Genomic DNA, 16,555 nt, shown 5'->3' with positions numbered 1-16,555 from the left:
TACCAAGTTGGCTGGAACCAGATGTGTTTTCTTTAAAGGGGGCTAAACATATATTTAACAGTTCAGTAATTTGTTTATCAATGACAGAAAGTCATCTGTCAATCTAGGTGACAATCAAGGGGTGCAGCACAGTAACCCTTGAGAAGATGGTAGATAGGTAACAGTGACCATGATTTTCTATTGTTATCTTTAAATGGGCTGATAGTCCACGAATCGGTTTTTGGAAGGGGATTAAGGTAAGTGGAAAAGCTTAAGGGTTGACCAATCTAGAGATTAATTTTCTTGCCATGTTTTATATGTTCTATATCCTATTAGAGAAAAAAGCCGTTATTTGCATTAATTATTGCAGTTTCATATGCTCAATTATCTCTTTTGTATAGAATTTGAATGCACAGATGAAGTGAGCATTTCCTGTCTGGATCCCTAGCTGAGTGTCATTAAATATTAATTTCTCGCGTGAGCCAGTCATATTTGAGTTTTGATCTCTTTAATGTAGACATTCTAATTGATGCTAGAACATCAGTAGTGTTTGCCAGACGATTATAAAGCTGGTCAAAAAAATCATCTGGATCAGAGGAACACGTGGAGTCCAGATTTATTTTAGAAAGTTTAGCTTCAGCTGATTATTTTGTTACCCTTTTGAGGGGCTTACATTTAACTAACAGGATTGTACAGAAAGTGATGCAGGTACTAAGGGGTCAGCAATAGTGAACAGAATTCCATAATGATCCAACCAAGGCACTGACACCTAAGTAACAGACTTAAAAATGTGATCCAGGTTGTGTCCTGCTTGATGTGTAAGAGATGTTTAAGAGATTAAATCAGTGGCCACAGATCCAGATAATCGAATATTGTCCCTGTTTGATCTATAAAACTATGTTGCATTTGTTTGTTTTTATTTTGAATTTATGCAATCCATTGAGTGATAGAAATTGGTGTTACTCTCCACAGACTCCTTTGCATTTAGCAGTGTTAAGTGGTGACCTTCCTACTGTTCAGCTCCTGTGTGAACAGGTAAGTACAAACAATGGCAACATTTTAAAATTAAAAATTATTATATGGATTACTGGGATAACTGATGTAATGCCCCATGTAATGAGAGAACTGATGTGATTACAGCGTTGCAATAGGTAGCAGCCAAATGCTATTGGCGTGTCATGTCCAAATATGTAATGTGCATGGGTGAATGGATGTAAAGAGGTAGGATCTTGGAATATGCTGGATATTGTTAGGATGCACTGGATGGAGCTTGATGCTTTATTGGATGATTGGTTCAGCTTGTCGGTTGAGAAGCCTCTAGGTGATTGGGACAAATTGTGCAGGGGTCCTTTCCCCAGAGATTACTCAGTGGTCTGTGGTTCAGATGTCTTTCTGTTTTAGGCATAAAAGACTCCTAGGCAAGCCCACATCCTAACAGGAAGTGCCTCCGAACTGGAGAGATAGATTTTGCCATCACAAGTGGATAGTCTTCCTCCCCTCAATGGTCTGGTAGGGTAGCAAAATGAGAAATGTGTGAGTAAGAATATTGCAAAGTCTCCTTGGTTAGGATACAACCATCTTCCTTGACAATAGGCTGTGATCGGGTTTCAGATGTACAACAGTGGAGAATTGGTAGATGAAAGGATAAGCCTAACGAGTTGGGGTCGAACCATCAGAAAAAAATGCATCCATGTCAGACATCTTATCAGACATGTCAGACATCTTATCAACCAGATTAGACAAGAGGAGTGCCGGAATGTTTCACTCCTCTCCCACTGCCAGAAGAGAGGATTACAGCAGCCTGCCCTTCTCTTACCTCCCTCTGATGTTTTTACCTGTGGCAGCAGTGGCAGGAGGAGGGGCGAGGAAGGGAGAGCTTGGAGGCCACCATCTTCTCCTTTAGCAAGCGCATGCACAGTGCTACTACACAGGAGAGGTGTGTGGCATGCCTGTTCCTATTCTCATGCAGCCACAGGAAGTACCTCCACCATTCTGTAAAGACAGGATGGCACAGTAGGCTGGCTTCCACAGCTGCTAGGCATTGATATGGAGTACCTTGGCATATGATGTCAGGACAGGGCAAATGGTGTGAATACATGGCCACGCAGTACCTGGGATTTAAGAGCAAAATCTAGCATATGTTGTCAGTAGCAGGTCATTATTGGGTAATATATTTTACAAATAGTGAGGGAACCTGGAAAAATTAATGCCATCCATGGAATATAGTGTGGGTTCCTGGGAATTTTTGGGCGAAGCCTGGCATATGGAGTGAGAATCAGGCATAGGGTGGATAAACCGAGCAGCTGGTGTGAGTGCAAGCTGACTTGGTACATTTTGTGAGTAAAGTAGTTACGTACATGATGGCAAAACCTTGCTGATTGTATGGGTATCTGTCAGATAATGGCAACAGCTAGAATATTGGTACTTGTTTGGTTGAATTATGTAATTACTCAGCAAATTCAGTAATTTTGGCTCATTACAAGTCCCCCACTATCCCGCCGGCAATTCCAGTGGGATACCGGGGGACTATAATACCGTCTCTGCCGCCTGATATCCCGGTATTACCGTGATATTATTGGTGGCGGAGTTGCCGGTAAATCCCCATTCCATGGAGTCCTGTAGGACTCCTACGGAGCCCTGGCATTGAGCCTAAGTCTGTGGGCATACAATGGCAAACATACAATATGATAGGTTATTTATACCGCACTTAATACCCAGAGGTTTCTAAGTGCAGACCCGGGGATCGAACCTGTGTTGCTCTGTGTCACCTTGCTTCCAAGGTGATCACGTTGCCCCTGAGCTATCCTCCCGTTCCATAGTAGCCAGTGGGAGCGCATGTCATACAGTACCTGTTATCTACAGTTATAATATTGTCCAATCCATGATAAACCCAACACTCTGTACCCAGATACTTGTCTAGTGGCTGCTACTTAATCTATTTCTTCTTTCTGTCGCTGATATGCCTGAAGAGAAAGTCACTGCACTTCCCTACTTTCTCAATAGTGTGGTACTAGAGGAAAACCAATCTGCCCATTTGCAAGGATCTGGCTGAGCTCAGTGCATGGTAACATATGAGGATGTGCTGTTTTGCGGGCTTCACTCACCTGGTGTTGGAATGGCAACAAAAATAAAAAGGGCCTATAGTGAGAAAAAAAAATGATTGCCAATCCTTACCACAACGTTTACAAAAGGAGTGTGGGATAATAATGTTCACCAAAAAAAGAAAAGTGTTCACAAAAGAATAAGTCAGGATGGTATGGCTGGGTCTCCCTTTCCCACGTTTTAGACATGGGACAAGGCAGGAGGAACTGTGAGCACAGCACACTCCTGGGCCTTGCAAGCACGAGGTTACAGTTCCATTCAACGATCCCTGGACCTTTAGTGGCCAAGTCTCTTTTCTACAAAGTCTCTTGCCTTAGAAGGCCAGCTGCACATAAACAACAAACAAAAGTTCCTTAGGTAATCTTGTACCATGTTCTTCACCCCTTGGATCTCCCTTTGACGGACTCGGATCCTTCTTGCAACTTGTGCCTCCCTCCGTCGGTTTCACTACGTCCTTTCACTCTCAAGATCAACACAAGGTTCTCAGGCGTATCAGAATTCTCCCCGATTCACAGGCATCCCTCCGCCGGGTTCACAATTGCCTATTTCACAGTTCACTTTAGTTTCAACACAATGCAGGATTCACTCTTCTTAGCTTTCCCTTTGGCATCCCTTTGTCGGGTTCACATAGCCATCTTTAACACAGTTCATGCTTTTACTGACAGTTCATGATTAGCTCCTCTCATTAGAAACTCATCCCTTCCCCTACCTTTCGTCGGCACACTTGCCTTCTTTCACAGTTTTAACAGTTTCATCAGAAAGCGGGATTACCTTCCCCTAGCTTTCTTTCGGCATCCTTCTGTCGGGTTCACGCTTGCCTTGTTCCATACTATTTTCTTCAGAAAGTGAGGGGGTTCCCTTCCCCTAGCTTTCTCTTCACAATGGGCGAGAGACTTCCGAATCCAAGGGATTTGATGGGACCCTGATAGGACCACTCTGACATCTCACGCTGCCTTGTCCTAGGGCCTTCTGGTTCTTGTAGTTTCAAAACAAAACAAAGGGGGAGCAGCCAGAGTATTTTGCATGAGCACCCACGTGGCGCTGGACCACTCTACAGCTGGCCTTGAAGGCTCTATTTGTGTCTTTCCCTTCATCACTGAGTCTCCCTCTGCCCGGCTTGGAACCTTCTTAAAGTTCCTCAAGGTTCACCCTTGGCTGGGCTCTGACCCTTTTTCAGCAAGAAAACATCCCTCTGCCGGGCTCGAGACTCCTTACAAAGTTCACAATTTAAAAAAAAATAGTTTGGGGACTTTTAGTGCAAATTTTGCTCCCACTTAATTTCTCCCCAAAATGGCATTTTCTGTCATTGGGAGCTGCAGGAGCCAAAAGAGGATGTTAGGAGGTCAGGGAATCTCCCTCTGCCCCTCAGAGACCAGGGTTTGCCTGCCTGGCCCATGGGAGGAATTTAACTGTTGGTGCTGCCAGGCAACCCCAGCTGCCCCTGCTCTTGCCTTCTGGAAGGACAGTTTCCTCCTCCACACTGCAATCTCCTCTTTGGTAGCAGGGCCAGTGTTTGGGTGTTTTTCTTCCTCCAGGTCTCCCAGGGTCTTTCCAACTCACTGGGGCTTTTTCCGGCACCTTCCAGCATCTACAACTCGCTCAAAATGCTGTTTCTAGCTGCTGCTTTTATACTCCCAGCTAGAGTTGATTGGAATCAGATGTGCGTAGTTGTCCCTCCCTGCCTGACTCTGCCTGACCTCATTATCTGGACAACATGAACATACTTGCCAACCCTACCGATTTAGGTGGTAGGATACCGCTTTTTAAGCAGTCTACCGATTTATTGGCAACAAATACCGATTTTTTTTAAAAAAGAAACATTTTTTTTTTTTTTTTGGCCACGCCAGCTCAGGTGAGTCTTTCAAGGGCTCCCCCGAGCTGGTGTAGCGGGAGAAGGCGCGGCATGCAGGCTTTTGATGCAAAAAAGGCGCCCACGGCGGCAGGCTAACTGTGCCCCTCCGCTGCGGGTGCCTTTGACAAAAGGCGCCATTAGCCCCCCCACCACGCCAGCTTGCGGGTGTCTTTCAAGGGCTCCCCCGAGCTGGCATATTGGGAGAAGGCACAGCATGCAGGCTTCTGATGTAAAAGGCGCCCACGGCGGCGGGGTAAATGCGCCCCTCCGCTGCGGGTGCCTTTGACAAAAGGGTCCATTAGCCCCCCACCAGGCCAGCTCGGGGGAGTCTTTCAAGGGCTCCCCCGAGCTGGTGTAGCGGGAGAAGGTGCAGCATGCAGGCTTTTGATGTAAAAGACGCCCATGGCAGCGGGCTAAATGCGCCCCTCCGCCGCGGGTGCCTATGACAAAAGGCGCCATTAGCCCCCCACCACACCAGCTCGGGGGGAGTCTTTCAAGGCCTCCCCCAAGCTGGTGTGGTGGCAGAAGGCGTGGCAGGCGCCTCATTGTCATTGACGCACCCTATGCCTATCATTACCTCCTCGCCTGACTATTTTTGAAACTTTAAGATTCCTACAGATTTTTGGTCACAGAATGTTGGCATGTATGCATGGAGACTGCCCATAGGAATCCATTGCACATGGATTCCTATGGGTAATCCTCATGACTCCCATCTGCCTCTTCCTCGTCCCAGTCATTGTGTATTTCAATAGGAAAATGGGATTATGGGAGTTGTGGTGTTCTACAAGAAAAGGATAAAAATGTTGTGGATTTTTGTCAGGAAAAGGGGTTTGAATGTAGGGCTGTTGAAAAGTGGGTTTTGAGGAATAAGGGACAAAACTCATGTTGGATTTTAGGGATGGTTTTTGTTTTCCCTGATGTAAGGTACTGGGGTATGATGGGACACTGTTTACAATATCCCATGACAACTGAGGGGATGTCGGGTAGGGGTGCATCAGAACCAGAGGAATACCATGTCTCGCCCAAAGGCGTGTCTCACATAATCCCCAAAGACCCCCTGCCCAGGTGATCCTCCCTCGCTCGTCCGCCCCCAGGGTTGGGAACCAAGAGCGATGACCCTCCCCAGGCCAACTGAACAAAGGATCCCCGGGAATAACCTTGGAGAAACGCCACAGGTTTCTCACAGTACACAATTCAGGGCTCCATCTTGAACAAAGCTGCTTTTTTCCTTTAGTCATACAGGCACCTTAACAGCTGTAGCTGTGCTACTGTTATAGCCGACTTTACATTTCTTTAAGTGCTCATGCTAACATACCTTTGCTTCCCTTCCCCAGCAGGTTAGACCTGACATCAACTGGGTCCCATGTGAGAAGGTGCAAGTGGTGCGCGAAAATAAGCAGTATTACCATTCTGCAGGAAGCTAACGTCTCCATCGAAACAGCTACCAAAAGCCAAAATTTAAAGGTACTGCAAGAAAGTACGAAATTGAATAAAGGCAACCCAAACCATAGCTTCCATTTCAATCAAATGTCCCAACAAGGAAACACCATAGGGGGCGAGGCCAGAAGCTATCCAGTGATCAGCAGACTTTCCGAGCTCTCGCCAGATCCGTAATTGATGCGCCCATAAAAATAGCATACAAATACTTAACGTTGTGATATTCCTGCACCGGAAAGTGTCCAGAGCAGATTGAGTCTTGGTGCTGAATCTCGAGGGCTGAGGCAACTGGGAAGCCGCATGAAGCGAGTCGCAGGAATTTGCCAATATGGCGACTGTTGACTGAGGGAGAACCGGTGAGGTCCTGGAGGGCGGCATTGAGCCGGTGCGCCCTTAAGCTGTGCGAAAACAGTAAGGAACGGGAGAGGTGTCCCGAGAAACATGGCATGAGAGCCTTGTGGGAAGGTGGCCCCTGGCCCTGAGTGCAGCGAACACTTGGAGCGGCAGGATGAGAGCAGCAGTGAACGAGGCAGACAGTCCCCACAGTAGCCTGAGAGGCAGAGCAGCAGTGCACTCGGGACGCATTGATCGGAGGTGCCGGGGTCAAGAGTCGGCTCAGGATTGCCACTCATTCTGAGGACAGCCCAACGCAGGGCTGATTACTGCCAGCTTTTCAGCTGCAAGAGCCCACTTCCAGAGAGTTTGGGCTGCTTTGTGTAAAACAGAGATGAGAAGAGCAAGACGGAGGAAGGCCCGCTGGGGAATACAGACATTTGCGCTGGCAGTCGGCTGCAAGTGGCTGCTGGCGCCTGGTCTAGGTGCTCACCTCGGAAAGCAGCGAAAGCACGGAGAGTGGCCTTCCTGCGACCATTGATGGCCCAACAGTAGGGCGAGCTTGGCGGCCGCCTGACTTGCTCTGCTGGGGCATGTTGAGGTGGGGGGGAGACCTGCGTGGATGTAAGAATCTGAGGAGGTCATCAGGACAGTAGGGACAGGACTGCAGCGCCGAGGAGCCCCTGTGGAGGGGGGACGGAGAAGAGCGAGGATCTGCTGGCCTTACCCATGGGAAGGCGACGCTGGGCACCCTGCATTAGAGCTGGTTGCAGTGAAGCGAGGAGCAGCTGCTGGTGCTGCGGGACCTCCAGGTGGGAGCGAAATGTGAGAGAGCTGGGGCAGTGACGCATCAAGGAGAGTGGAAGCAAAGGAGCGGGGGGCTAGGACCCTGAGGGACTTTGTGCCACTTGGGAGCCTGGGAAGCACTAGCGCCTTCTGGTCTGCTCTTCATACAGGGCAGGAAACAAGAACTGCGCTATGTGGCCAAGAAGGCACTGCCTCAGAGATGCGGTACACCGGCAGGAGACGCCCCCCGCCATAGAACTTACAGGTCAGGCTTGGACTAGTAGATAAATTAACCATTCTGCAGTGCTGGCATCGAGAGTGGGGTCATCAACAAGGATAGTGACATGCGACGAGCAAACCGCATGCATGCCAGACAGACAGCACAAGAGTAAAACTAGGCAAACCAGAATGGAGGCATTCACTCCCAAAGGGCAGGGGGACAGTGAGGCCCCTAAAGACAGCAACCCTGTGCAATTGGATGCAAAAGTGAAAGGGAATCAAATTCTGAGAGCTATCGCAATGCTCCAAACTACCCGAGAGAGGGGGATAGATGAGGTCAGAATTGATGTGTAGCTGTTGCGGCAGGACGTCAGGTGGCTGGCATAGAGAGTGTAGTCAGGGGAGACACAAGCAGACGAAAACAAGCAGAGCATAGTGGAGGCCATGTCAAAGGTGTATGGGGCTGCACTGTTAAGCAGAGCCAAGGACGCAGAGGGGAGAGCATGACGCAATAACATACAGATACTAGGCCTGCCGCAGGGGACGGATAGAAAGGAGGGCTGTTCATCTTGACACTGGAAACCCTGGCGGTATTTCTCAGAAAGGACTTCAAGGAGGCTGGCATACCGGTGGGGAACAGCATGCACGTGGTCTCGGCATATGGAGACGATATGCTGCTTTATGTGCAAAATCCAGCAGACAACTTGCCACATGTCCTAGCTGTAAGGGATGGGTTTGCAAGGCTATCTGGCATCACTATTAGTAAAGGGAAGTCGAGATTGTTTCTACATGTGAGCCTGGCAGAGTTTGAACAGGATTACTTACCGAATCTGGGGTTTCAGTGGGCAGTGGGCACCATTCGGTACCTGGGAGAGGATATATATCATGATCCAAAAAAGGAACATGAGGCGAACACATTAAGGCGCTTCATACTAGAACACTATGGAATAGGACAAGGGTTCATGTGATGGATACACATGCTCTACGCTAAACTGTCAGCAAGGGTACGCACAGGTAAATACATCTCAGACCTATTCCTGATCAGTAGAGGTACCAAACAGGGCTGTCCACTATCACCCCTCCTATACATCCTAGCGCTAGAACCCCTGGCAATCTACATGAGAGACTCATTCCAAAACACGGGACTACAGGATGACAGAACCACACATGTCATATCCCTGTATGCAGCCGCCATACTTCTACATATGCAATATCCAGAAGATAATCTAGGAACATATCTGGAAGATCTAGACAACTTTGCACAACATTCAGGAATCACCATTAAAAAGACCAAATCCTGCTTATTTCCCCTGGCGGGACGGGACAGGAAAACAGAAGACCTACTCCCCTGTCTAGAACTTAAATGGAACACCCACACATTTTGCTAGTTAGGCATAATCATAGATCATTCCATAGAAGCCACACACAAAGCCAACACACTGAGAGCGAAAAATGGCATAGAATCATCTATTAAATTTTGGGAGAAACTCCCCCTGTCGGTAGCAGGACGAATATCACTGGTAAAGATGATAGCCCTGTTCAGACTGCTGTATCACTTCATCAATGTGCCATACCTCATCCCAAAGAAGTTTTTTGCAGATCTCAACACAATACTAAGTAGCTTTATATGGTGCAAAGGTAGGATAAGACAGCCCTGGAGACACTTTGCAGAGATTACACAGAAGGTGGAATGCACCTACCACACTTGGAACTGTACTATGTAGCGGGCCAGCTACAACACGTGGCCTGCTCGCTAGCAGACACAGAGACAGTAGAGCACACCCTCCTGAGCGAAACCGTGTCACCGTACCTTCTCAAGGAAGTGCTGTGGCTGAACAGAAACAGGATCACACAACCCCCGACGTTCCTACAACTAGGACAACAAATATGGAACAGAACCAAAAAATTACTGAAAATAGAGGAACCCTATTCTCCCCAGATACCGCTAGCAGCACTCAATGGGACCAGCAGAGATCACCTCAAACAAAGCAGGGACCATTGGGAGACCAAGGGAATAATCACGACTAGAGACCTAGCCCGAGAAGGAGTGAAACTAGACTTTCAAGACCTGAACTACACCATGGCCAATTTATAACCCATGCAAGACTCATCAAACAACTAGATACAAAATGGCCATCTCCGACAGCATTGCAAACAGAAAATCCAGTCTTAGGCTTGCTCTATGACGTCGCTGAGGGAGGACATATGGTATCCAGGATATACCAGGCGCTCACAGAATAGATTCCCAAAGACACGAATAAAAGAAGGCAGACATGAGAAAAAATAATAGACAGAAAAATCACAGATAAGGAATGGGCAAAGGCAAAACTCTACCCAAAAAAAATATCCATAAATGCCAGACTAAAACAATTGCAGTTCGACATACTCCACGGGGCATACCTCACCCCGGAGAAGATATCACACTTCCCGGGCGCCACTGCACAGAGCTGTCCAAAATGCAGAGAAAAAAATGCAAATCTGGACACATATTCTGGCACTGTCCAAAAATTCAAGAATACAGGTGTGAAATAGAGCAGTGCTTGAGAGAGAAGGGGATAAAAGGCCAGGTATGGACCATCGAAGCTTGTCTCCTAGGTCTCTACAGTTAACCAAATAAAAACAAAGCAATGGAAAAGATGATAAATCTGGCATGGGCACTAGCTAAGTGACGGATACCGATGAAGTGGAAGGCCAGAGACAGACCCAAAATAGAGATATGCTGGAAAGACCTAAAAAGGTGGACTATAGCAGATACAGCAGTCTGGCAAGAAGCTCTACGAACAAGAAGGAGGGAAGGCTCATTAGACATTACAGCATGAAATATAATAATACAGGAACTGTTTACCTCCCCAGACGACAGGCCTCCCTGAAAGCACAGCACTGGCCAAAAGACTAAGCTGAAACGAACAAGAGATTCCGAGAAGCGTAAAGATCGCAAAACATGCAACACCTCCAGTGACATTGACCTGGGCACCCACGACCTCAATAGCAATACCCTGTGACCAGGTTTTTGTTAAAAGTTGGGGTTAGGGAGGTACTGAGGGTGGGGCGGGCAAGCGTATCTAAAGAACACCAATATATACGTCATGATGTATGTATTTTACTATGCACCAGTAAAACCAATAAAACATATTCTTAAAAAAAAGGCGCTTCATGGAGTCGAGAAATCTGTGGCGTTCTGGCAGAGACTCCCGCTGTCCATGATGGGCCGAGTGGAGCTCCTCAATATGGTGGTGCTGCTATGCCTACTGTATCATTTTGTAAACATTCCTTATGAGATGCACAACAAGTTCTTTCGCATTCTTGACTCCGTGGTGAGGGGATTTGTTTGGGGAGATAAAAAGGTTCGAATTTTCACTGGGCACACTGAGCAGGGACTACAAGGATAGGGGAATCACAGTGCCACACTTTGAAACATATTATCTTGCTGGCCAATTGCAGTCCATTGTGGCTTGGCTTGCGGATGAAGCCTCGCAGGACTGCTGCAGGACAAGGCCAAACCATACTATTTGAAGTTAGCGCTCTGGTTGGAGAGTGTTGGACTGGAGGAGACACCTGGCTTGGTGGCACTAGGACGCACACTGTGGCATAGACTGTGGAGAATGTCGGGAAGACAAGACCTGTACTCCGATAATATACCCCTGAGAGCAGTATGCAGTAGGACCCGAGAAGAAGTTTGTAACATTAGATTACATCGGTAATGGGGTAATCACTCTAGGAGAAATGTGCCAAGATGGTGTACTGCAGGGTTTCTCTGACTTGACTGAGCGGTATGATATTCCAAAGGGACAATTCTTGACATATCATAGGGTGACTAAGATGATTGTTACCAGATGGCTGGAAGTGAAAACAGCTCCTGTGGGTGATGCTATGTTGGACACTCTCCATGACTTAACAGAGGGTGACCATGTTCTCGCCAGGCTTTACGAATTAATATTAGGCTCACTCAGTAGACCAGAACTCAAAGCGAGGGCCAAGTGGAAGAAGGACATAGAGAAGACCTTCTCAGCTGGGGAATGGGTCAGAGTGTTGCTGTACATACGGAAAGTATCCAGTAACCTCAGATTTAAACAAATACAGCTACAGGTTACACATAGGGCATACATGACCCCACATACCATTTCACTTTTCCCAGGAACGGGGGAACAGAGGTTCCCAAGATGTGCAAGTGAGCTGGCAGACACACTGCGCATGTTTTGGTCCTGCCCGGTGGTCAGGGAGTCTCGAGGACATGGATAGCTATACATGAATGGGCACCAGTGGCGTGCTTGCTGGGGTTGTTCAAGCGCAGGCGTAATGAGGCACACATAGCCAGGAAGAAGGACCTCATCTGCATTTTGGCCAAGCGCAGGATCGATATGTTTACTTTCATCTGCAAGTTCCTGGATAGCACGCTCATTTGTAGAAACACGCTCCCCCAGAGAGGAAATGTCTTTGCCAAAGTCTGCAAGTGAATGCCTGATTTTGCAAGTAAACTCAGGAAATTGTAACTGAAAAGAAGCAGAAATGTTTTTTCCTGAAGTCTTGAAAGCTTTTGGCAAAGTCTTCTTTTGAGGCAGCTATTTCTGGATCTTCAGTATGCAATTCCAAAGAATGCTGTGACACAGGTGGAGCCGTGGACGCAGATGTGTCTGGATCCCTCGGCCAAAGTTTTTCCAAAGGATTGGACAGGTTTTGATGAGACGGCGTGTGCCCTACCAGAGTCTGTTTCTTCCTACCTCTTGGCATGTGCATAGAGTCGTTGACATTCTGAGGGTTTATGGATCTAACTGCAATCTCCCCCATTGCAACTCTTATTTGTGGGTTACAGAAGCCGGGTTCTGACTCTGAAATATATGCCCAAGCTTGTTAGAACAATGTTCTCTGTAGCCTGTCCCTTTTATTTTCTACTCATGACAATGCGTTCCCCTCTATCAGCAGACCCTTGTGGAGTCATTCAAGGGGAGCATGCTTGCGCTTGGCTTGACTCAAAGAACTGTGCAGAAAGGAGATAAGTAGTTACTAAGGAAGAGATGCAGCCCTACTTTGATCACAGGTACTACCGTGCTTCCACGTGATACCGTAAAAGTCTATTGCTCACAAGCTGCATGTAGGGATGTTCACTGCTGTTTTCCCCAGCCGTATAGCAGCTTTGGATTATTCTCTGCTTACTTTGGGCATGGTTCTCTAATGAATCTCACCACCCTTTTGATGCGTATTGGGAGCTTACGCCGCACCTTGCCACCCGGTTTTATTTTGCTTTACATTTTCACGCAGAGGGATCCCAGCTAGATGAGTGTTCAAATTTGCCCCTCTCCCCGCTCCCAGCTCTCCTGGTCTTGGTGGGACTCACCGCACTACAACTGGTGTCCTGAGCACACCACCCTGTTTGCACAACTGCTGGGCAATTCACTCTGTTCCGTCGTTGCCGGAACGCCTCAGGACCCTCTGCTATAGTAAGCGGGCCTCCTGACGCGCAGGAGGTACCCCAGGGAGGTGGATGATGTCCAATGTTCGGAGATCCCCGGTCAAAAGCCCTCACCACTGCTCCTGCATGCAAACAGCCATGCCCAGCACTCAATCTGACCCGAATCCATATCAGCGGGCTGGATCCCAAGAGATCGGAGTGCCTAACAACCTCAGAAGTTCAAGCTGCATACACGACCCTCCTCATCACAGCGTTCGGCAAGGCAAAAAAGCTTTATTATTGACAAGAATTCCTCTCTTGCATTTATAACTAGAATAATATTGATTTAACTAATTGTTTTCATAAATGGTTATTAAGAGAAATAGAATGTGTTCTCTTTTTTGTCCCCCCTGTAGACATAAAAATGCTACACTTAGAGTGAATCCTGAAATTATCACACCCTTATTACAAGTATCCTGTTCCTATAATTATGCTAGTGGCTAGAAAGTGGCACGTTTAATTGAGACTGCTGAAACCGGTTGTCTATAAAAAGGGATATACTCAACTAAACTGAGATAACCTCACAGAATTAGTTCCTATAATTGTTTCAAGCTCAACAATTTTGAATTTTTTCATTTAGTTTTGAAGGACACAGAGGAAGGAATAATACAGGATTTAGTTTCCTTCTAGGTCCTTGTTTTTTTGACTAGCTTTCACTATTCTTCTTTTTCTTGGGTCATGATATCATAAGGTGCTTGGTTCCCAACATACAGTGCAAAAAAAGTAGGATGGGTTATCTTCTATCAACGTTTCTATATAGGCGGCAGAACACCACACACTAGGGATACCTTGCGCTTGTGAGGGAAAGTTAGCTTTTTCTGGAGGGCAAGAGACAGTGACTTCTAACACCAGATGTTCATAGAGATTCTTTCTAATAACATTTTACAAATTCATACATTTCGGGCTTTTGAAAGACTCAGAGCACCCGATTGGCCTTGTTATGTTGTGTTGTTGCAAATGCAGGATTACATCAGCTTGACAGAAACAAATATTTAATTTGCTAGGGCCTATTTGCTAGGTATATGTACTCCTGTGGCAGTACAGAAATTAGGCTTGAACTCCCTATGACGGTGCTCCTGAAAAACATGTCTCTCCGGAGCAGTGTTCCAGGGAGAGTTAACCCTGGCCTGTCCACAAGCATCTAGCCCTCTGGCGCCCACTCAGACCCTCTGCCTGCCCAATCATAACCCAGAGTGGAGGAACCAGAGGAATGGTGGTGACTGTGGAGGAAGTGGTCAGAGTCTCGAGGGGCTGAGCAGAGGAAAGCTTGCCATGACTCCATCCCCAAGCTTGCCACTCTCTAGCCTTGCACACATTGTTATGCAGAATATATGTTGTGTTCCACTCACTGTGCTCCTAATGTAAAACACTGCATTTAAATGCTTCCTGAAATTGACCGTTGACATTTTGAGAATGTGTTCCAAAACTATTAGCGCTGTTGATAAAATATAGATTTGGTTTTTCGTACATTACTCTTGTTTCAAGAAAGAATATTGTAGTAAAGCAATGTCGATACTTGAGTGAGGTTGCTTATAAGTAAGTTTACTTCCAGTTCTTCAGTTACATTTCACAGGACATAAAGACATAAGATAGATACTAAGATAGATAGCTCACCGGCACCCATCACCCAGGGAGGGAGGGACCAACTAACCCATAAACAGAACACTCAGCACAGCCTTCTCTCACTCATACATCAACATTCCACTTGGTACTTGCATGACATCACAGTACCAAGTGGCTAGCTCAGCTGGCTCAGGCAGTGCCTGAAGAGTGTGACATAACACATCTCCCTCCTTACCGAAACGTCTACACAAACAATAAGCAATTTACATATAGGAAAGTCACATCACCATCCAGCATACAGCTTCACAAGAAATCCCACAGCTATGCAATTCCAAACTTCACCTACATATCCAGGTCACCCTCAATACCAACACAAATCACCTTCTGTCTATCCGTGCCACGGACAAACTCTAGACTCTCACCCTAGACACATGCCAGCCTATACACCAGGCTAAAGCTACCCTACAAACCAAACACTCGCTAACATAACATATATCCTTCCGCCCGCCCCTGCCACAGGCGAGCCTCCAGGCTGCCACCCTGAAGCATGGCTTGTGATCCTGGCGCAATACTAGACATCCAGGAAAACAACAGAATCACCATACCTATTGAGAGAATTCATAAAACCGCTAACCACTGCTGAAATATCACCCCTATGCCTACATCACGAATATACAAACAAATACAACAAAAGGACTAGGCCAGAAGAGCCCAACTCAACCACACCAAGATAAACAGATCCTACAACAACTCAAAGATACTGGCCAGGCATCTCCAAGACCACCAACAAAACAATGGGGTTGGACTAAACGCTCAACTCAATGGCAGCACTGACGAGTCCCATAATCCTGACCTTGGGGTGCCTTGGCCTGGATTTACATATAACACAAAAAGAAAACAACTACAAGGCAACTCTTCATCTTGGACAACATATTTCCGTTTAGCCAATGTTACCACCAGAGGGCGTCCCCAACCAGTACAACAGCTAATTCTAAGATAACCACTACCACATCTTCATCCAACAAAACCACCTGTCCATTTCAGATAAGAGTTGACTTCTTCTAACAGTGCACTACTACCATTCCTAAGATCTTCCTAAAATCACCCGACCACAACTCCCACTCACCTTAGTGCACTTCTCCACTTACTCACTCCTGCACCTGAAAGGGCGCTACCCCCAGGATTTACCTCACACATCCCCATAACCAAAAGAGGACGTTACTCACCATGCTTAAGTAAACAAAGGCGCTACCTCCGTATACAATGTACCAAAATCCACAACTACTATGGATCCTACCTCCCAGCAACACTTAATCATCTTAAAACAAGTGTCCCTTGCCAACCAATTGACACCTAAATGAGGCGCTACCTCAATACCGTCAATTTAAATAAAAGCGCTTCCTCCATCTCATGGGGCTGGACAGTAATCCTAACTGTCCTAACTCCTAACCTACCCATCAGAATAATGACTCAAAGTCATTTGAACATGAACTAAGCTCACATCATTCATAACCAGACACATATCCATCAGGTTTACATATTCACAGTCAACCTTATGTACAATGTATGTACCACAAAAGGCATTTCTTTAGAATTGATGATTTAACACAAACATTTCCTACACAGTTCTTTTGCTTGTCCATGTTTTGCATTAATTCTAAATGCCTAAAAGTCCAAAAGTCTATAAAACACTTTGAACCTAAAAATCCTCAATAGGTTACACTAGCTCATTCACACACAAAGAGCTCCACACCGTATCACATTGCATTTAAGTATGCACCTTTCAGTAAACTGTGTAAAATGTCCATAAACCTGCAAATGTTAAAGAAATGGTTAAA

General features: G+C 46.6%; 1 protein-coding gene across 2 annotated transcripts in view; it reads left to right on the top strand.

Annotated features, from left to right (window-relative positions):
* LOC138516180 (uncharacterized) overlaps positions 1-16,555 on the top strand; it is a 341,043-nt gene that overhangs the window by 184,743 nt on the left and 139,745 nt on the right. Inside the window, exon 4 of one of the 2 annotated variants that reach the window (XM_069631112.1) lies at positions 952-1,014. The exons of the other annotated variant lie outside the window; for it this stretch is intronic. Within the exon in view, the coding sequence (XP_069487213.1) occupies positions 952-1,014 (63 nt within the window). The remainder of the gene's footprint in view (positions 1-951; positions 1,015-16,555) is intronic. 2 annotated transcript variants of the gene reach the window in all.

This window comes from Ambystoma mexicanum, chromosome 6q (assembly GCF_040938575.1).
Source record: "Ambystoma mexicanum isolate Mex_15411 chromosome 6q, UKY_AmexF1_1, whole genome shotgun sequence".
Classification (NCBI taxonomy): domain Eukaryota; kingdom Metazoa; phylum Chordata; class Amphibia; order Caudata; family Ambystomatidae; genus Ambystoma; species Ambystoma mexicanum.
Note: the sequence above shows the minus strand (reverse complement) of the source record. Positions and strands in the feature narration are given on the sequence as shown.